Source organism: Mya arenaria, chromosome 3 (assembly GCF_026914265.1).
Source record: "Mya arenaria isolate MELC-2E11 chromosome 3, ASM2691426v1".
NCBI classification, from domain to species: Eukaryota; Metazoa; Mollusca; class Bivalvia; order Myida; family Myidae; genus Mya; species Mya arenaria.
In genome coordinates, this window is record NC_069124.1 from 67,144,246 (window position 1) to 67,167,390 (window position 23,145).

Here is a 23,145-nt window from a genome sequence, read left to right on the forward strand (position 1 = left end):
AATGTTTAGTAATGAAATTCCTTTCTAAACTATAATGTAATCACATCTATTTTAAGATGTTATGGTAACATGAAAATTGGTTAACTTTCAAGCAGAGGAAGAATACTGCCAACAGATGTAAACACTTGTCCGTATCACTCAAATATTTTTCTCAGAGTTACTGGACATGCCACACGTGAGTGTGCATACTGCCATAGTGAACATATGTACCAAGTTTTATGCTTATATGATTATCAGTTATTTATTTATGCAAGGCCAAGTAAGTATTTTCACAATGACAAAGATGCTGATGACATCAAATCTACAGCAATACCTTGACCTTTGTTCAATGAAAAATAGACAACCTTAAATTAGGCCATGTTATTGTTTTCAATCATTGGTTGATATTAAATTGTTATCAAACGTTAGTTGACATAAAAAAATTATCAATCGTTAGTTGAGATGTTGACCACACAAGATCATGCAGCACAGTTAGCGGAAGAGGGACAGTTAAGAGGCAGCTGCATGCGAGCACAGGCGACCTGACATGCTGGACTCTGCCCCGGGACTTGGGGTCAGGTACGGGGTCACGGGGGTGACGGGGGAGGGGCCAGAACTGAGGGACCCCAGGGGCAACGCCAACTGACCAACACTCTCCGTCGTCTCTGAAACATGGTCGCCAGATGTGAAGATGCTTATGGGTTTTTATGAATACAATTATGCAATGTAACTTCTACCTTTTCAGTCTTTGATTATGTGACTTTTTCTCATTGTTATAAAAACATTCCAAAAAGGAATTCTATTTTACTACAAATATCCAATAAGAATAGCTAAAAACATAAAAATCGGCCAATTATTTGAACAGTTTTCCTGCTACACTTTTGAAGAAAAGCAATTCTAGATTTATTTTCAATTGTTACTTTCAAAAAGACAGTTGGGTGAATATATGACATTTTAACAATGAAGATTGAAGAAAAAAATCTTGGACTTTAACACTGAGACTGAATGGTTCAATTGTACAATAAAGGAGGATATCTATTCTTCCATAATATTCTAAATTCTATTGTTTGGCAAATCAAACTATCGGAAAGTGAATTTCTTTCTACATAAAAAGGCTACATGTGAACACTCAAGAGCTCTTTCTCCCAGGGCATTCTTGCCATTGTATTGTTAATTTTGAAAATTCTATAAAACACTAAAAATGAATATTCTCAGTAAAAAAGGGAGAAAAATATTTTAGATAAAATATAAAGTATTCATAATAAAAGATTATAATACTAAAATATCTGCTTATTTCAAATTTTGAAAGTATAAAAATCATAAAATCTAACTAAATACACCACTATGAACTAAAAAATAAAGAAATAGAAATAAGTCTGTTATAAAACAAGTTACCAGGAAACTGTAACAACCCTGTAATTCAAGCAGGAGGACAGTGAACACAGAGATATACTTAATGCGTTCACTTAAAATTAAAATAAAGCAAATTGTAACCGCTTTAACCAGAACGGTTCTAAATAATTAATTTTCATTATTTGAATCTCCAGCAAAGCGAAGACTGCTTTTGGATCTTTTTCTGGATCTTTTCGATCTTCTTCTGCCTTATTCATAAAACTTCTTAATGAACCAAATCAACATCTTTTTTTTAATATCGGTACCCTCTATTTATTTATCAAATTCATATAAATGCATATGATCTTTTTCTGGCTTATTTTCATATCTTTGGCATACAAACATAGTTAGTTTGATTTACTAAAATTAAGAAGAATAATATTTATTCAGTAAGATGCTTAAAATTGAATACAGGTACAGTAGCTGAAATATTTCAAAATGTTCCAGAGACAAAAAGCTGCATTACTATATTGAATGTTTACATTGGTATCATTTAGGACTCAGCATTCAGCCATCGGCATACTGGTATGCACTTTCTATTCAATGCTTTATTTAAGTATTCCATGGGTATCATTTAGGACTCAGCATTCAGCCATCAGCATTCTGCTATACACATTCTATACAATGCTTTATTTAAGTATTCCATGGGTATCATTTTTGACTCAGCATTCAGCCATCAGCATTCTGGTATGCACATTCTATACAATGCTTTATTTAAGTATTCCATGGGTATCATTTAGGACTCAGCATTCTTTCATCGGCATTCCGGTATGCAAATTCTATTCAATGCTTTATTTAAGTATTCCATGGGTATCATTTAGGATTCAGCATTCAGCCATCAGCATTAAACATAATACATTTTACAATGATTGTGAAGAAAGCGGCGGAAACCTGGAGAAAACCCACTTGTCCGGTGACCACTTACCAAATTCACATGCGCCCAGGCTTGGAATCGAACCCGGGTAGCCTTCATGAGAAGTGAGTGCGCTAACCACTGTGCTGAACCGGCATTTACATATTGTAGGGTGAATGCGAAAAGGTTCTAAGTGACATTAGATAAAGAAGAAGATAGAACCTTTTCGCTTTCAACCCTCGATATGCACTTTCTATTTTATGCTTTATTCAATGTTTACATGGGTGGCATTTAGGATTCAACATTCAGTGATTGGCATTCTTGCATACAAGCTCATTTTAACTTCTTGAACATGCCTGAATAGTAGTAATTCACAGAGACAAAGCGCACTAAAACAACCACATGGTCAGATCAGGACCCATATACTATATCGTCCTGAATCTAAGTTTGAGACTCAGACTATAAAAAGCAAACTTTCAATTTTGTTGTAAAAATGCTATAACACGAGCAGGTTATTAAAAATCTGTTCTAAAATGTGGCACACATCTTTGGTCAATTTTAGTTATATTATAGCTTATTTGAAAAAATTAAGAATACAGTCTGAGACTCAAAACGTTGAATATAGGCACAGCTTTTTCCTTATCGTTTGTATAAAAGCATGTCATTGTTTGCTGGTCTAAACAGGACCACATTTGGAACACAATAAACTGTACAGTGTAGTATAGCATCAAATGTATACAGCAAGTGTTTACTGCAATCATGCTCAAAAATTACTTAAATAAAGTTTTATTTGAACCCATTTTGCAGTGGAAATCTATTTGACAATTTAAATGGTCCAGAAAGTACTAAGGAGGCTCTGTTGTCTATATTCAACATAGAATGTCATTCATTTATTTGATTTTTTTCGAGTTTTTTTTTTTTTTCAGGCTGGCTAGATTTTCACACTTAGGGTTGACGCTAAACATGAAACCTAAGGTAAAGTGGAATTTAAGATATCCTTTATATGCAGTTTACTTCTGCTTTCAACTGCTGCTTTCCAGCCACTATTCCAGTTTTGTTAAGTGGTAAAAATTGATATTGCCCAATCAAATTTCAAAGGTTACATAAAATTGTGCTTAAAATATTGGTGCAATAAAAATAGATATTTCAGTGGTGTTTTAATTTTATTGGGATACTGTAACATACCTGGCCGCTCTTCCTGACCCGGCTCACCACCTGAACAGGAATAAACAACAATCATTTCAATGTACTACTATTTGGAATCTTTGATGTACTGAACACATTTGCACAAGATATGATTACATTTTATGAAATACATGTATTGCTAAGAAATTGTTCAAGCATTCATACCACACGACTGTGTTACACCATCTTAGTATGATCTTATGCTAAAAAAGAATCAATTTTGTGTATTCCTGATTTTTTTTACCTTAAAACGGCCTTATGTATAAATTAGCATTTAAATGCATTTTAAATTTTACACCCCAAACTTTATTCATTACAATTATACTTATATTGGATTAAAGTTTTCTTTATTCAAATTTCTTTAAAGTTATACAATAAGAAAAAAAAGAACTACTCACTGACTCCGCTTGATCGAGACATGACCCTGTCCATGATTTCTTGTATCTTACGGTCAGCCTCTGTCTGCCTAAAATCACAACCAATTACATTACATTTGAAACGACTAGTAATGAAACATTTCATAGCAAAAGAAAGTAAAAAAGAGAGGTGTTGATTAATGTTAAAAGTTAAAGAGAGTGTTGATTTCTTTAAGTTACATGCTAAATTGTTAAAAATGTTTCTGCATAGTTTTAGGTTCTATACAAACTGTCTGGAAATATATTGAGGTCATTCACAGTAAAACACGACTAAAGACTCAATCCCATTTAAGAGTCTGAAAGAATGCAATTCACAATAATTCTCTATTGGTAAACATTATACACCACCTTCTACTGCGCTGAAGTTAATAAGTAGCTAAGTTTCCATCAACCGAGTACTTGGTCAATTAAATGGGGAGTGGGAGATAGGATTTCCTTTTATTATATGCTTTCTGTTGGCTTATAGAGATTTATCAGTGAAATAAAAAATAGAAGATATTTCACTCTTTCAAACATTAAAATAACACTTTGATATTTTTCACTGTTTTGAAATTAAAGCCCGCTCTCAATTCCAAATCAAAAGTCAGCGCACACAGGGCTAGGACACAAATTCTACGACCTCATTTCCAATATGATGTTACCTTCATATACAATTTTTTCTGCAAAACGACAATTATCCTTTCTAGGCATATAATAAAAAGAAAAATTGTCAGTGTAAGATTGCAATATATTCACCTTGTGAGAAAATTAATATTTGATTCATGGCTTCGCACTCTTTAAAAATATAGCTTTTGGTGCTCACTCGGTGAAATATAGTACCATCTTACACTGAATCAAACAATTATCCTATATCTTACATTTTCGGATTGTAATTAACTTTTGTTGATCTCAAAAAGTACAATACTAGCAAATATTGCATAATATTTTTTTTTTAACTTTTAAGTTAACAATATTTATTTTTCAGAATTTTCAACTCATTATTATATACATGTTTATGCCACATGTTCACTAGCCTCATAGTAATAAAGGGACTAGACACCAGATGGTCGCAAATTCAGCAAATACAGTATTTCATTACAACAATCCTAGAACTGTCATTATGTAGTATGAAACTGATAATACATCACTTTGCATGATTAAAACAATATTCTGTCGCTGTCTCAGATGAATTTACCCATTTTGAATTAGCACATTTTGGTTTCCCAGTTTATAGTGTGTATATTTAGCATGTGAAAGTCACATGGTTAGTACAGAGAAATATACCGATGCTTTTTAAATTTACTGGTATTTACGAGGTAAACAAAATCGAATTGGACAAGTACACAAAAACTGTGAAAGATGCATTTGGTGCATAAGTGATGTGATACATCAGTAAGTAAAATTCAATGCATTGTACACAATAATATCAATTAAATGTTTTTGGCTAGTCCCTTTAAGTATGAATTATCCATAAATTGTGTTCAAATTGTCATGTGTAAGCACAAACATATCATTCTATCATCATTTTTTTTCAAACATTAAACAAATAACAAATAACAAAAAATTAAAATAATATATTCCACAAAATGATTTAAACTACACTATTAACTAAACATGCAATTGGTGAGCTATTTATCAAATACTGGAAGCCCAGTGCCCGCATAACCTGCTACTAGTATACATGCAGATTTCAGTGGTTGTTCTAAAAAATATCAGCAAAAAGATTGATAAAATAACTCATAGCATTATATTATTTGCACCAGCACTGGACTTCTGTGACATGTTAGCTGGCAAAAGTTAGGTGAAATATTAAGGGCGCCGCTAACCATTCTATATTCTTACCATTGAAACATGATGGTTTTACTTAATGTTACTGCACAAAATAAATGTCAAACAATGGCTGTTACACTGCTACAACAAAGTTGGTGGTGGGGAATACTTACTTGTGTTGACTAAAATGAAAACAATTTCTAAGTTAGAAACAAAGTTAACAAGTATAATTAATGTGACTGCATTATTTGAAAAGCAAAATAATTGTTGCAATTTTTTAATGAATCTTTCTTTGTTAAAAGTTTGAACACTTAGTTGAGTGATCTTTGATGAAAATTTAAAAAATCCGAACATTTACGAGGAAAGTGACATTTTCAAATACCAACATAATAAGTTTAAAACTACCAATTACAGAAAGATATAAATAAGTGCCTTAAATGCATTTAACAGTGGTAACTACATACTGTCCAGCACGAGACTGGCTGCGAAGGGAGGCTATGATTTCATCGACAGTTCTCTCTGTACGGGGGCCGCCATCCTTTGATTCATCGTCCTTTTTCTTGTGACCTTTGTCTGTAAAATAAGCATAACACAATAATGAGCATGATTTTTGTCAGCATTTGGTATGCATTGTGGAGAATGACACCAGGACACAATGCCAACAGTCAAATTGCTAATAGGTAAAAAGACAGTTCTAACAATGGTGCATATTATCTTTGTTATTGATCATCAAAACTCATTCACTAGTAGATTAAAGGTTATATATGGTGGCTGACTTCAAAAACATGCTGGCCTTTTCACTTCAGTTCTTGAGTATTGGGGCGAAAACCTGCCAGTCAAATAACCCGAAAACGCAAAAATGGATATGCCAGAAATCAGCCACCATTTCCTGCAGTTAATTAAGTTTAAAACATAATGCGAGCATAACACACAACAGTATTTAAACACCACCCTAGTTTAACACCCACCACTTACATTGGTTCAGGGTATTCTCACCTTTCTTTTTGCCTTCCTTCTTCACCTCCTTCTTTCGCGGTGACTTGCGAGTCCTGAATACAGGCTCGGCCCCGGGGGAGGCTATCTTCTTCGCCTCTTCCAACATGTCCTGCACAGACTTTGCCTATGGTTTATATGGACAGAGGTTTATCATGTGATCAATTTCTATAAAACATTCAGATTCATAAAATATACTAAACAAGTTTCTATGTATCTATTCAAATGTTCAAATTGAATAGGACAACACAAATAGTGAATTGAAAGATAAATGAAGCCACAAACATTGCCAATATAACATCAGATGTACTCAGTTACTGATATTGCATGATATTTGCTTTCTTAAGTTATCTGATTGTGTTACTGCTTCAGATATTATTGCATATTTGTTTTTTAAAGTTATGAATCATTGAGTTTTCTTTAATAAGAACTTTGAGATATTTCTATGAGCAAACAGAAAAGTTAACACAACAGGAAACCTACGGCCTCTGACAAAGCTCCACTTTTCCTGCCCTCATCATCTGCCAACCCTGTAGGTATTTTAAGCTCTGCCTGACTCTGCTCTCCGACTGCTGTCTGCACGTTTTCTAAGTCCTTGTCCATTTCAGCAATTGCATCAGCATATTTCTCATACACCTTCTCATCGGGGAGAACGATTTCCTCACTCTTCAGCGAATCAGCTATACTCCTGGAGCTCTTCACTAAATAAGATGAAAAATAATGTAAATTGAAAGAAATTAAGTTGAAAAGTAGAAAGATATGACTTTGCAATTACTGAGCACATACCTATGAATGTATAAAACTTACAGTGAAATAAGACAACAACGTGAACCTCCTTTGTAGGAGGAAAATATTACGTTAAGGACTTTTAGACTCCATTCTTGAGAAGTGGGAGCAACTATCTTCTATCACAACAATTTAAGCATTTACTTCATAGAGAGCTGTATCAGTCACCCCTGCTATATAATTTAAACATAAAAAAGATGACCTATCAGACAACAGTATGCTTTATACCTCTATGCCTCCTCTTCAGTGTTGATCGTGGGGCCTGTTTGGGTGGGCGAACTGCCAGGGACACCCGGGTGGTGGTGCCCTCGGAGCCCAGGATGGCAGGCTTCTTCTTTGGCACCTCATCCTCGTAATCAGGCTCCAGGGCTATGTCAAGCTCGTCTGGGGTGCCTGGGGTCTCTGTACGTACCATGTTGGCCTGACAAGTAAATTGGATACATTGTAATTTGAATAAGCACAAACATAGACAAGTTAGTACTGAATAGAATGTAGAATCACATGTAAATTCAAGATAAACCAAACATTTTTTAATAATGTGTTTGTGTAAAACATACAACGTTAAAAGGGTTTGCGTGAAAATATGTTTATGTAAGCTGCAATAGTATAACAAAACTAAATATATTTAAAGAGAGATACTGTTGTCTATGTTTAATGAAATGTAAACAGAGGCTAATTAACACTTTAATCCATTATAAATACCACTGATGACATTGGTATTTCAATTAGCAACAATGGTCTTCCACCTACCTCCTCTATTTCCAGAAGTGAGTCTCGAGCCTCAACAACCGGCCGTCCCTCCATGACAACTTTCAGGTCACTTACATCACCGCTGTAACAAAAACATGTAGGGGACCCTTCACAGATTTAGATGCAAGCCCTGACATGGTGGTATTTATATGACCTTGATCTAGTAAAACAGTTGCCAAGATGTTTAACATCTAAATTAAGTTTAATGTTACCAGAGTTCTTGTGATTTTCCAATTCAAAAAGTAATGCAAAGTTTAGATGCTCTAACGTTGCTTAAATTTTAAGTTAAATTACAATTTAAAGGTAATAAATCACACATTCGAGAATGATATAAGGGAAAGTAACTTTGTCCACATTGCAAGAAATTTAAGATTACCAACTTGGAACATCCATTTTAAAATAGAAGTATGAATACTGTATCGATCTTAATGGGAAACATTTTGAAATCAAACACAAATTGAAAACTGAAAATATTTCAAAATTGTTTCCTTCAAATCATTTGCTGATATTCACTAGGAGTATAAACATGCTTACTATATTGTAACTGTATTCAATCACATGGTATTACATTGATTATGATGATTTTTTTTTTGAAGATGGTCTAAAAATATCTTTGATTTTAGATTTAAAAACATTACTTTAGAAAATAACACCTGATTAACTTTAACTTTGAAAGTGATCAGACAGTAATTGGAGAATTTCAAGCATATATGTACATGTCCTCGGTAGAAAATAAATATGCTGTAAGTCTAGTAATCTATCATAATTATAAGCATGTAACCTGGCTAAACACGGGTTGCTACCTACAAAGAAATGCATTTCATAGATATACCAGACAAGGTGGTTAACTGTTTATTGCAACAGAAAGCCAAAATTTGAATATAAATTGTCAAATGGAATATTAACTATACGGTTGTTTTTGTTATAAAAAACTTATGTCTCCCTCTCTCATTTAATCTCAATATGGTGAACATTTGTGGCAAGCTATTTCAAATCCTTCAAGAGGTTGAAGAGATATGGAGCAGACACAAAATGTAGTCATATGACCTTTGACCTTTAAGTTGACATAGAACCAAGCTGGTTGTAACATCCTTTCTGCACATTGTCTCAGTATGGAGAACATTTGTGACCAGTAATTTCATAATCCTTTAAGTAGTTCAGAGATATGGAGCAAACACAATTTGTTATGGACAGACAGACGGACGGATGTTCTCAAATATCAACCTCTGTTACGTATTTTCCCATTACTACATGTACCATTATAAATATATACACACTAATGTCCTAATAACCCTAGCCAGGAAGTGCTACCTAACAAGTTTATCCTCTATAAGGAATTAGTACCCAATATATACCCATATGTGTGTGCGGACGGACGGATGGATGGACATTGATGGGGGAGACATAATTCTTTACATTATAATGACTTATTTGATCACTAGCAATAAAGAAGCACTACATGCCATTAAGACTACAATAAATAAATATTATCATGTTTTCACTGTTTGTCACAATGATCACTATACAAAGTGATAAACAATTTTGATCTTTCAATGATAGTTCAAGTATGTCTACATGGCTTGGTACAAGCAATAAATTGGCCAAAAATCTATGTTTAAATATTTCAATTTAAGAGCAATCATACGTACTGTCCATGGCTGTCAACATTGAAACAAAATGACTCAATGCTGATATAAAATAGAATAAAATCATTAAACAATAAATAGAACAAGGGTGCTGTGTATTGCCAGCCATACAATAGTAAAGTTCTGGTTTTGTTGCCATAGTAACAATAATTTTAAAAGCTGCACTCTCACAGATCGAACTTTTTGACAACTATTTTATTTTTTTGTCTTGGAACGAGGCAATGGAAATTAGTGGAATAAGACTGCTGACAAAAAATCAGATCGCATATTTCATATTTAAGTTCAAAAATTGATGTTTTATGCATTTTTCTTCAAATGTTAGTAACGCTTTTAGCGATAAAACATTAATTGTCAAACGGAAATATGAAAATCTGAGATCTGATCTTTTGTCAGCAGTCTTATATCACTGGTTTGCAGATATTTACGCAATAATTGGCTCATCCAAAGACACAAAATGATGTCTAAATGGTAAATCTGTAAGAGTGCAGCTTTAAATGACATGCATAGTCTCCTAATGGCCCCCTATCCACAAACCAAGTTTTTATTAGGCTAGCTTGCATATTTTTTGATTCATTGCAGTGTCCAGTTTTTCTGTAGGGACATGGACAGACAGACAAAGTCTTAACCTCTAGTCCCCTTCAATGAAACCAGTAGGGGACTAATCATCACACTGAATATCGTTATATGAACACAATATGCTTTTCTACAGGTATCAAACCATTTTGAACAAAATATCCAAAGTAAATAATTCTATCATGACCATATTGCATTATAGTTCACTGGAATTACACCAAAACATGTTACCTTTTTCTGTTAGGCAGAACCCCCAAAGATGTCACCCTGGCTTGCCTCATACCTTTAATAAATTAATATACATATAAAAATAATAACAACAGTAAAACTTTCACACTAACATTATAATTTTTTTTCCATTATTTTTATGCCAAACTCCAGTTTCAGAAAGTCCCTACTGTCAAATTTAACATTTGTTATTAAGCCGTGCGGTCTGAGTAAGTAAAAATTCATTTAAGTCAAAAGAAATCAATCAAGAGAAAGATGTACCAATCTTAAAAAATAACAAAAACATGTACTTTTGCAAGCAAATTGGTATAAAAGACAAAAGGCAACCTTCAGTGGTGATAGTGTTCTCCCTGGTGTAAGGGTATGTCCGTATCCTGTCATCCATGTCCTTGGGCTGTCCAAACCTGTCTAGGGGGTTGTAAGGGGGAATGTTTGGGATCAGCTGGAACTGGGGGACCTGAAGAGGTAACAGCATGGTACAATGTTAATCACATGAATGAAGTTCAGCTTATTAACAAGTTTTGCGTTACCTACTACAGAACTGATAAGAGCAGCACAAATTGCTCTAATAACTTCCCTTTTATACTTATTATATCAGAACAACGTTCTCTAATAACTTCCTTTTTCAGCTTATATGGAATGAGGCCAAATTGCTCCAACAACTTCCCTTTTATTCTAACAAAATCAGGACAAATTACTCCAATAACTTCCCTTAAATTGTCAGAACAAATTGCTCTTATAACTTTTCTTTTATTCTTACAAAATCAGAACAAAATGCTGTATGACTTCCCTTTTATTCTTACAAAATCAGGACAGATTGCTCTGATACGTTCTCCTAATTCCTTAAATACAAAATCAGAACAAATTGCTCAAGGCACTTTCTTTTAATTGCGGCATCTTTCTTATGTTTGGACATGAATAATACTGTTAGAATGTTTAAAAGATATCATATAAATAAGGAATATTATGTAAGTCAGATGATCTGTGGGTTGCATCACCTTGAGGTGCTAGAGTAAAAAAAGTTCAACAGTCATTTTTTTTGCGTAAAATTGTGGAAGTATGTTAATGCATACACACTTGTCTACACTGTGATACAGAGTCAGAGAACACCAATCATAATATGATTTTTTTCTTGGTTTCGATATTTTATGCTTTAATCATACCATATTTTAGACAGAAATGAAATAAAAAACATATTTGAAGGTCTTCAGTTCATGACAGTATTTTGGGAGCTAAACTTCAGTTGTTGTACCTTTGGTTTCATCTTTAAAAGGTCATCATGAAATACTGGCTCTGATTTGTTTTTTTTTGTTTTTCTCTGAGGAGCAAATGCTGGTCTCAATCTCCTGCAAAGAAATAATTTATAATAATAAAAATTAAAATAATTATTTTATCTGCATAGCATTATTCTAAACCTATCATAACATAACCTTACACAAAACAATACAACAGTCAACACCTATAGGGAACCACTACAAACAAGCAAATTCGTTGAATTGATATCCCCCGCCTGATTGGGCTAAGTCAAGGAATGGAAATCAATTGTTGGTGAAATAATTATATATATGAGATTGAGTTTGATTGCAACTGTTTGAAATAAAAAAATATATTGTATATAATGTAGCATTTAGAATTGACCAATATTTTTTCTAAGATTTGACCTATTGACCTTGTTTTTGACCCATATGACCCACTTTTAAAACACAGTCGAAATTTAACCCAAGAGAACATGCTGACCATGTTTGAACATAATCCAACCAATCACCACCATAAAATAGTTTCGGACAAGATTTATGAAAGATTTGACCTAGTGACCTAAATTTGTATCACATGTGATGCAGTTTAAAACATGTTTAAAACATATGGACGGCATGTAAAAGTGGGGCACATGGGGTCAAAAACTAGGTAACTAGGTCAAATGTTAGAAAAATGTTTGAAACACATTAGAGACTTTATGAATGGTCTAATATTCATGAAACTTGATCAAAATGTTTTCCTTGATGAACTAGTTTTAAATAAGTCCAAGATTTCATCAAGGAAAACATTCTGATTAACGGGGGGGGGGGGGGGGGGGGGGAATTGTAGAAAACACATTATTTTGGGCCATATTATCACATGGTGAGTAGTATTAATTTCCCATAAATGCTCTTTCAGCTCTATTGTATTTAGGCTTCTTTCAGTGGAACAAAAAACTTATTGAAGAAAAGCTTCAATGAATCTTATATTCACAAATGTGAAAAGCGAGAAATTGGGAATTGGGACTTTCCGTATTTTTTTTACATTTTTATCTTTTGCAATATTTTCTCTTCCAATGTTGGTTAAAGTGGGTATTTTTCTCCTGACGTTGTCTTTCCTGTAGAAGAGCTTCATGGTAATTATTTTTACATTAACCATCCAAAACATTTTGAGATCTGATTCCAATTTAAATTGATTTGTATATGTATCATAAAATAATAACGTGTTGTTTGGCATATAGTATATTAAGAGTCAATACAGCAGTCCGATTTCTTGCTTCTTCGACCTTGAAATAAAAAAACCTTTACAGAAGCCAGTGGAACTGAAAGAGCGTCATCACAGATGGGAACTATGTAGTAAACTGTCCTAATATCCAGGTGAAAATATGGCCCAAAACATGTTGTTTTCTACATTTAACTCACCATCTTTGAAATATCACATAAGCCGCTGTATACTCACTTTACATGTTTGGCTTTATCATAGACTTGGAGTTCATTTCTATAAGCTCAATGAAAGGCCTACCTTACCAAGACATTTGTAGCACTCAGTGTTCAACATTTTATCATGGTATCTCTCTTACCTGGAAGTATACTCCTCATTTTCAAGAGGCTTTTGAAGCTCCAACTCCTTCTTAACAACAATTTCATCCAATGATTTCTTTGCCACATCATCCAATTCATGCTGGAGGGCAATATCCATCATTCTGTTTGTGCCATAGCGAAATGTCCGCCTCTCATCTTTGAGTGAGGACTGCAGATCCCTACTCCCCATTCTCATTAATTATTGAGTCTAGTTTTCAACTGTAAATAAATAATATAAGATGAACATTTTAAACAACCAAGATATAAATTAATGATGTATTAAGGCATTCTAATGAAGAAGGCTACATCACATGCATACTTGATGGACATGTACAGCATGTTTATTGATGTGTATACTCTGTTCATGTACATGCACATAATCAACCACTTACTGAATCTTTCAATGAAGTTACCTTCAACATTTCTACTTTACTGCAGCCTCAGATGATCTTTGAATAGGTGAACTAATGTATGAAGTGAATGATATACGGTACATCACACCAGTCCATTTTCAGAAATTTCATGTACCTGCACAAGAATGTATCAGTTTCAAAAAGCCTTAGTTAATTTATACATGTCATTATATGTTACTAATAACTTTATACCAGCAGGATAAAAATGATGAAAAGGAAGTGATTTTCATGTGATTCAAATGAAGTCCTGCCACATTTAGGCCTGACAGTGACACACAATGCCAGTATCATGAGTACATGTCATGTGTTGTTTGGTGAAACATCATGATTTGCTTTCCAGACAATCTTAGCAATATTATTACCCTATATCCTGTATCTTTATCTACATTATGTCTTTGGCATGTTAAAGAATCAAATTGGCATTTTTTAAAAGGTGCACAAGAAAAAAAGGAGAAGATAAAACAAACATAGTTAAGAAAAAATAAAGGAAAGGAATCTTCCAAGTAAGTTTTCAAACATCAAAGCAAGATCAATTCAGCTTCTGCAGCAGTGCCAGCTAGGGTGCTGTAGTATAAATACAACAGTACAATTTAGCCGAAAACTACTGGCCATAAGTTTGGGATATTTACGCTTTGAGCATGCTTGAAAGTGAGTATTCTCTTTCTCATTTACTCATGGTGCTGGCTATGAGTCCTGTAAGAATGAGTACATAACCAAGCTAGTAGCACAGTCCAGACATCTATGTGTGTTTAGAAATAATATTATAATGGTAACGAGGCTTAAGTCCCGTTCCCAGTCTCACTAGTCCACCTAAATGGCCGTCAACGAGTCTTATGACGATTTTCTTTACTATGGCAGACTCGTGACGTCCACCATACCAGCAAAAAAAAGCGAACGGTCCTTGCGCAGAGAATCCTCACAGCTACAATTTTGAATTTATCTGTTAAAAATTCAAATTTCTACGAAAATATCATTGCCTACTTTTAAACATATATTTATATATGTCATTATGCCATAAAACATGTTCAGATATCATAAATCACTTACACTCACTTACACTGTTTATCAAGTATACCAATATCTGTAAATCAGGGACAAATCTAACAGCTTGCATGATTTATGTGAAATAACGACTCTAATGACAAATTCAATCCAGTTTAGATCACTGTCAGGTATATCTATATTGAACAATTTTGTCATTATTATTTCAACATTGATGCATAATATTACTATATATTCTTTCGCTCAGTGTTAAATGGTAGAGAGTTGTAGCGTTACTGGGATAAACAAGAAATGTCAAAATAATAAAAAAGTATCGCTGATTGCTCATAATTGTAGCTAACAGTGACACCAGCTCATCATTTGTTGACACTTCTGTTTTATCACACCACATTCCAGCAAAACTGACATCACCTTACGAATATTTTTTCATTGAAATGACTTTTTTTCCTGGTTAAACAATCGAAATTGGTTTTGGCTGTTCAAACCCGTTGTAAATCATGAAATAAAAAATAACAGAGATACTATGCAGAAACGGGCACCGTGCGCATAACTATTCCAATGACACAATAAATTGCGTGTTTTATTTATGAAATCGGGGTATTCATGTATCTCCGATAATGTTATCTTGCCTACACTTATTATTTATGCATCCATACTTACAAAAACGATCAAAATAACAAACTTTTCTTCACAAATAGTTAATCGTCCACCATATTGTTTACAAGTTGCCTGGTTAAATTCAGTCAAGTCGGTTATGTCACAAAACGGGAACATGCGCTTGCTTGATAGTGCCAAGTCGTCACACAAACCATTTACTTGTGATCAAAATCACTCTAACACATTCCTTACGCCGTACCGTACACTTTTTCCTTTTTCAGATGAAGTTTGACTGTTTTAAGTATAGTTTGCTTAAAGTTTAGAGTATTTGTGTATAAATGTATTTGAGAACGTCAAGTTATTTTTTAAGGTTTTTTTTTTTTTTTTTTTTTTTTTTTTTTTTTACAGTAAATCAGTTTTTTAAGTGCCGAAATGCGTCTGTTGCACGTCTGCCGTATCCTGCTGTACCAGACATGCGCGATGTGTGTATGTAAGCTTACTTATACTCGCACTCGGGCCTTGCCTGTTCGCCGAGTGCTCCGATAAGATTGTTAGTCATTTTATGTTTCTGGAGCAAAGTGCACAGATCCTGGTTAGAGCTACCCCGGTTTCTTTAACGTGCACCAGTGTATAGCACTGTAACATTTAACACCCCTCCCGGAAGACGATTAGTAGGGCATTTTTCGTTAACCGTTAGTAACGGTTTAAGCCATAAAACATTAATTTTTTCAGCAATCTTATATCATTGGCTTGCAGGTATTTATGCAAAAATTTTCTCTTTAAAAGACAAAAAAGTTGTAAAAATGGTATATCTGTGAGAGTGCAGCTTTAAATTCGCATCATAGAAAAACTATACTTTCTACTTTCGCCACTTGTGAAAATATGTTTTTCTATGACACTCGTGTTATAAAATGAAATCAATGTCTCTCTATATATATTACTGTTAATGGTCTAAGGCAATACGCCGATTTTCCAATAGACTTTGAGGTATTTTATCTTTACCACATACACCATTAAACCATTTATTTAAAAAAACAACAAAAAAACGTGTTCAAGTGTATTTATTAACCCGCAGCATATAATTAAAACAAAATCAATACTTATTTATTCTTACCAGAATCTTAATTCAGACGCTTTTGTGAAGTTTTGATAACATTTTCATTTATTAATATATCACCTTTTGCTTATTTGAGGCCCCTGAACGGGTTCAGAGCGGCCACATCACATATAGGCTTTGTATTCGAACAACTGCTCTGTAGTTTTTGACGGTTACATCATATTCCAGTGAAGTAAGTACACAAATATATTCTCACGTCAGCATTCCTTTTATACACCTGATAAAAAACACACTTCCGATAATGTGTTAGGCCGTTTGATAGTAATATTTTGTAAAATGTATTTACACTTTGCCCGAATGAACTCCGAGAAATATTTTTTCTGTGAAATGCAAACAGTTGAAGTGTCATTCTTAATTTGAGCATGATTTGTAGTTTTCGTTGTTATATGGCATAGCTGTGATCTTTTGAACATTTTATATTTAAAAGAAAATGGTTGTTAAAATGTTCGTTAGAAAAAAACAAAGAATGTGGAAAAAATATAACACAAATATTGTAACTACTTGACGGATCATCACATGCTCTTTCAGACTATATATTTTAAGACCAATTATTTTATTTTACGTTTAACGTTATCAGAATGATGGGGTTGCTCATACTTTTTCTATTTTCGAAGTGGTAGGCAATCAAAAATGGTTGTACAAAAATGATTCTAAGCAAAACGCCAACGAAATTACGGGTATGGTTATACGAACAGGAGATAAGTCATCACCTCGATCACAACGGGAAGAGAGGCAAAAAGGCGCAATAGTTTATGCTTGGATTCAATTAAATGTTCGCAATTGTAAAAACACTATTTGGCAGTGTTTTGGCAGCGTTTAGTTATTATTTTGTCCTTTCTATCCTTGAAGTTATTGCTACAATTCACTGTTGACATGTTTGTTGTGAAGGTTTATTTACGAGTAGCAGCTACTTTTCTTGCTTCTTCGTACATGTAACTTTTCTCGAAAACGTGATGAAAAAAATCCTAATTTTTAAAAATGGAACACATTTTCGCTTGAAGTACCGATATAACTGATACACTTCTTTTTACTTTTAAATCATTAATACAGGTTTTATCAAATGATTGCTCATCTCTTTATTTCTCGGTCCTGACATTTAAGTGCTTAATACTGTTAGGGTTTTAATTTATATTTTGTCCTATTGGGTGACAACAGGAAGCTTTTATTGATTTAAATCACCTGCCCATTGAAATAGAGGAGGAGCGAATAAACAAAATTTAATTTGTACATTAAGCCAGTAAATGTTTGAAAATAAAGCGGTCACTCGGCAAAATTGAAAAATGGTACATCGCGTTGAAATGATAATTAATTTGTTTGGCCTCAGAACCCATCGCGATAAGTATATAAAAGAAACAAACGGGCGGGCGACAATTATATACCAATGTTAGCTGATTTCTATTTGGAATCAACGCTTGATCAACTGTTTTTATTATGTATACACGATTGAACCATATTTAATCTCAACATGTTCCAATTAACTTGCATGCGCGTTTTGTGTGGCTTTTATCTTGTTGCAGTTGGGTTTGAGCTTGAACTATTTGATGACCTCTCTACGTACTGCCCTTATATGTCACTATGTAACTACAGTGAAGGTAAACCGTTGAACACATCTCTTGATGAGGATAGTATGTTTTGCTGCTCTGCATGCAGCTGCGATGATGACTGTGGACTGACGGGAACATGCTGCTTTCAGTCCTTGGACAAATACAACCCTCCAGATGAAGTATCGTGCATACCATCTGGCAAAGGTCTTGATAGGGTACAGGCATACTACATGGTGGACAGCTGTACATCAAATGACAACTTTACGAAGGAAGTCAATGATAAATTGGCTCCCGTCGACAACATAGCCCTTCAAACCATATTTAAGAATGCGTATTATGCGGAATGTAATGGGGTGTATGATTACCGGAAATGGAAGTTGAATGTTCTACTTACAGAATTACCCACGACGCCGTTGGAAACGCGAACCATAACTGTCTCCAACGCAAAGAGGCTAACTTTGCCACATTATTATCATCCACAAAATGCAACTGAATGGACCAAGAAGCAGTGTTTATATCACAACGCTGATGCGTGCCTTGACCCTACACTGAAACGGAAATGTATGGCGCTTGATGCACCGTTTGTGAGCCTATCAGGACACAGATATAAAAATGTTTATTGTCTCATGTGTGGTCGGCATGGACGACATGATAATGTGATTTGCGAAACGGATGCTAAATTACCAGAAAAGGGTTTCGAAAAGGAAGATATCTACTCATTGATCAACTATGACGCTCTAGATACTGTTGACAAAAACATACACGTTCGAACGGAAAACAAAGGAGAATGTCCAAAAGGATATATCCCGAGTCCTTCGCTGGTAAGTCATTTATTTGTTTACTCATGCTAAATTAATGGTTTGGCGATTCTAGATCTTGTTTCACAAAATAACACGTTTTCAATAGATCTTAGACATACTTGTAGTAGCAAAATATATAATAACATTGGTTTACTTTCATTAAAGGTTAATTGAAACATGTAAATAATGTAGAAGCTTTGACATCAATGTTCTGCATATCAAAACATATATCATATATACCATTTTATGTATGATATATTTTTTTTCATCTTTTAAAATACATAACGATTATTTTCTATCCCAAAGAAATGTTACTGTTTTATATGTCGACCTGGTGAGTACCATTTTGTATACATTTGCAAACACATCTTAAGAAAACATACTTTGTTAAACCAAGTGTTGGTGCACACCGGATAGGCATTTCCTGTGAATTTTGCCATACTGAAAAATCTCTTATGCACCCTCCATGTAAGTTAAGTCACGTGATACAGCGCGACACTTATTTTTTATAGTATGGTTTATTTTTAGTATACTATGTCGATTTTGAGAGGAACTACTTGACGTCAACAGTGATCTAAAATAACTATGCGTCATGACGATGTCATTCAACAGCGTCACACGCACTTTCTAGTGAAATGTACAAAACTGCATTCAATATGTAAATTTAACCAAAAATTGATAATTTTAGGTGCACGCAAGGAAAAATATCCATCTTTTTCCGTTCCGGATCGTAAAATCCGACCCTCGGGCACGCTGCGTGGCCGGTAACTCGGCAAGTTTAGTTTCCGGCTTTCATGCATGCCATCGGATCGGATTTTTCAATCCGGACCGGAAATTTATGAGAGATGTGATTATTATTTTGAAAACTTACTCTCCAAAATAGCAATATCAAAGCAGTAAACCTGCGCTTTACTACCACTTTACTACTTGCGGTTTTTGATCACTATATTTGTATAACAATTAACTCATTCAATTAAAGTACGCTTTTACCTCCCTTTGTTCGCTATTTCTACTCTACTGTTTTGATCACAAAACGAAATATATTTGTTTCGCCTTACGCAATTTGTGATGACACTATAGACGTTCAGGTCCAGTAATTCGTGATAAGGGGCTTCGGCCCGTGAACTCACGTTTGCGGCCCGCGACATTACTTTCGTTCACCATCCTGTATTTTGCAAAGTACCCGGATATTTTGGCTTATATTTGCTCCATTCTATGGTAAAGTATGTAATACAGTTAAATATTTAACTCCTTTTTTGATAGCGTTACATATTCGGACAGAAATACAACCATTTACGTTATTCAAGGACCTAGGATATCTGATTTGAATTACACTATACTCAATCTTCCATTGTGCTTTGCAGGGGATCTGTCATTTGATCTTATGCCCGGAAGGCATGATGTTGCTAGAAAAAGGGACATGTGTGTATTACATCGAATGGTGGTACTACGACTTTTACCAAATAACACTGACCCTGACGCCTACCACCGGGAAAGTACCGATAAGCGACATTACAGTCATACAAAACATGAAAACCAAACGGGCCTTGCGGTATTTGCACTGTCCTTGCATGGACGTTGACTGGTCATCATATTGGTCAGTTTATTTCTGGAATGACACATTTGGGGACGTGACTGCTCTACTTATAACGTTAAATGTTGAAGAGAGAGGCAATGGAAAAGAACCGAAACCATTTATCAACCGTCTAAGGTCCTGTATTGAGCGTAAATGGACCATAACAGACTGGGGTCTTCAACAGGAATTCACCGCACAATTATCTCCATACCATGTCGCTCCGTACTATTTTATCGGGGATGCAAATCTACTCCTTCGTAAATTGATATTTCGGCGCATAAAAAGCATAACTAAGCTTTTCTTCTGTGAACAGGTGCTAATTATACTATTTAAATACTTGTAGTTGACCATGTTTGCATTTAAAGAAGATAAAACAATATATAGGGGATAATTGTTTCAGTGTAAGAACGTAATATATTTCACCGAGTGAGCACCAAAGACTATTTTTCACCAGTGGCGTAGCCACGAGTGGAATATTTACCATTGGTACTCACGAGGTAAAATATAATGCGATCTTACACTGACACAAACACTTTTTTTCTTTTTCTTAAATGCATCAAAACGATATAAACATGACATTTAATTATTGTTTTTAAGAAAAGCGCGCCATATTGTATGCGAACGTAACGTCCTTTCGGATATTGCGTCGTTGAAATTGTATCCTAGCCCTGTGCGCGCTGACGTATGATTTGGAATTGCGTGCGGTCTAAAATTTCAAAACAGTGTAAAATATCAAAATGTTATTTTACTGCTAAAACAGTGAAATATCAATTTTATTTCACTGATATATCTCCATAAATCACGGAAAAGCTTTTAATAAATTTAGTTATTATTTTTTTGGTCCTTTGTCATCAATGAAAACGTTGTTACGAATTTCGAAAAAAAAACCCGTTTAAGCCGGTGCTGTTTATTTCTATGAAAAATTCGTTATTCAATTTGAAACTAAACAGCTATTTTTTTTTATATAAAATTGGGATAAATTTTTAAGTAATTTTTAGGGAAGTTTACACATTTAAATGATTTGATTGGTTAATTTTAATGAATAAATGTTGATCAATGGATGAAAAGTTTGGCTAACTTTAACCAAAAAAAGAAGAATTAACCATTTTTTACGATTGGTAGCACATATTTTAGATGTCCTAGACCGGCCTGTCAATTTTTGTTGAATATATTGAATATTGTCTTCCTGATTATTTATTATATTTGTTTTCAAAATAGTTGAAAAAGTAACAAAAATATAGCTTTTATTGTTATGCGTTTTATATCTGTATGTTTGTGTCTGTTCAACAGAACCTTGGAGTAGGATTTTGTCTTGGCCCCAGAACTAAAAATGTACACATGGTTATAGGTATACATAAGAAAGTGAGATCAGACTATTAATTAAACTTTACCTTTCAAAAGTATTTTTGTTTCGCATTGAAGACCAGCGTTTTCTGTGATTTGTTACATCAAGTATTATACATGTAATAGTAATCATTGTGTCTTTTTATTATCAAACCAGGTATTTCTGAGCAAGGACGATGTGATTAGAGAAAGCGTTTTTAAAATAACACTGAACGAGACTGGGCGAGTGCTTTATAGGAACGAGTTTTCAGAGGCAGGAGAGGATTTGGAAATGAACCCCACTGGATATACCGTCTGTTTAGAGGACTTCAACAGAGACTGGTTGCTGAAGCATCATGCTTTAAATCCGGCGTGTACTCCAAGTGTCAGATACTTACGTTATGTTTATACTCTTTTGTGCATAGTTGTATGGCAAGTTGCATGTTAATAGGTAGACTTAAAGAAGCTTATTACATGTAGATCTGTACATAGAGGTAGTTGCATGCATATCCGTAAATGATAAAAACAGCAACGTGAATTCCTCCATTCAAACTGCTACTCTGCCTGTAAACGCCTAATATTCGGAAATATCTCCAGTACTGTCAGAGCCTGATCGCTTCAATGCTTTGCACCAGTATAACATAATGACAACCACCACGAATGTACATGGAGCTAGTTGCATTAAAGTTTAATGTTAAGGACAGAAAAGAAATATCGAGACATGTTTATTGTGTGTGTCTTTTCCATTTTGTTTTGCTTTACCTCCCGATCTGTACAATAATACAACCATTTTGAGGCTCTATGGGGGCATAGTTTGAAACCTTGAAGTATGACAGGTGAGCTGTGTTTTCATCGTCGTCATTATCAGTCTGCTGCACATCTGCCGTATCCTGCTGTACCAGACTTGTGTAAAAGGGATATCATTTCAATACAGAACATTCAATTCGTATCATAGAGAAAACTATATACTTCACCACTCATAAACATATGTTTTTATGACACTCGTGAAATAAAATACGATCTTACACTGAAATAAACAAATATATTCTATATCACAAGGCGAAAACCTTGAACCCGGAAGTTCGCTCCTCATAAATAAGTTCTCATTATTTATGTCAAGCTGTATTGTTATCAAGCTCAATATAACATCGAAAAATTGAAATGAGGCATTTAATACCATTGTATTTGTTTCATAAAACATGTAAGAATATTTAGTCATACTATATTATTTAAGCTGTTTGTTTTGTTCTCCCGGATATATATTATGATATTCAAATATAAATTCATGTCCTGTCATAATATTCATATGTTTACTATGTTAATGGCCGAAGGCAATATGCCGATTTTCCAATAGACAAGAGGTATTTTATCTTTTCCACATACACCATTAAACCATTTATTCCAAAA

General features: G+C 34.1%; 1 protein-coding gene across 3 annotated transcripts in view; it reads right to left on the reverse strand.

Moving 5' to 3' along the window:
- LOC128229007 (uncharacterized) overlaps positions 1–15,508 on the reverse strand; it is a 65,321-nt gene extending 49,813 nt beyond the window's left edge. The window contains exons 1-14 of one of the 3 annotated variants that reach the window (XM_052940629.1): positions 15,442–15,508; positions 13,366–13,585; positions 11,803–11,896; positions 10,878–11,007; positions 10,554–10,605; positions 9,753–9,791; positions 8,104–8,185; positions 7,582–7,774; positions 7,051–7,268; positions 6,571–6,694; positions 6,039–6,147; positions 3,808–3,875; positions 3,410–3,439; positions 522–644 (exon numbers count right to left, since the gene is read on the reverse strand). In XM_052940629.1, the coding sequence (XP_052796589.1) occupies positions 522–644; positions 3,410–3,439; positions 3,808–3,875; positions 6,039–6,147; positions 6,571–6,694; positions 7,051–7,268; positions 7,582–7,774; positions 8,104–8,185; positions 9,753–9,791; positions 10,554–10,605; positions 10,878–11,007; positions 11,803–11,896; positions 13,366–13,562 (1,459 nt within the window). In that variant the 5' untranslated portion in view covers positions 13,563–13,585; positions 15,442–15,508. Of the gene's footprint in view, positions 1–521; positions 645–1,374; positions 1,393–3,409; positions 3,440–3,807; positions 3,876–6,038; positions 6,148–6,570; positions 6,695–7,050; positions 7,269–7,581; positions 7,775–8,103; positions 8,186–9,752; positions 9,792–10,553; positions 10,606–10,877; positions 11,008–11,802; positions 11,897–13,365; positions 13,586–15,441 lie in introns of all 3 variants that reach the window. The other 2 variants (XM_052940630.1, XM_052940631.1) reach the window with 2 other exon arrangements.
- Positions 15,509–23,145: the final 7,637 nt, after the last annotated feature.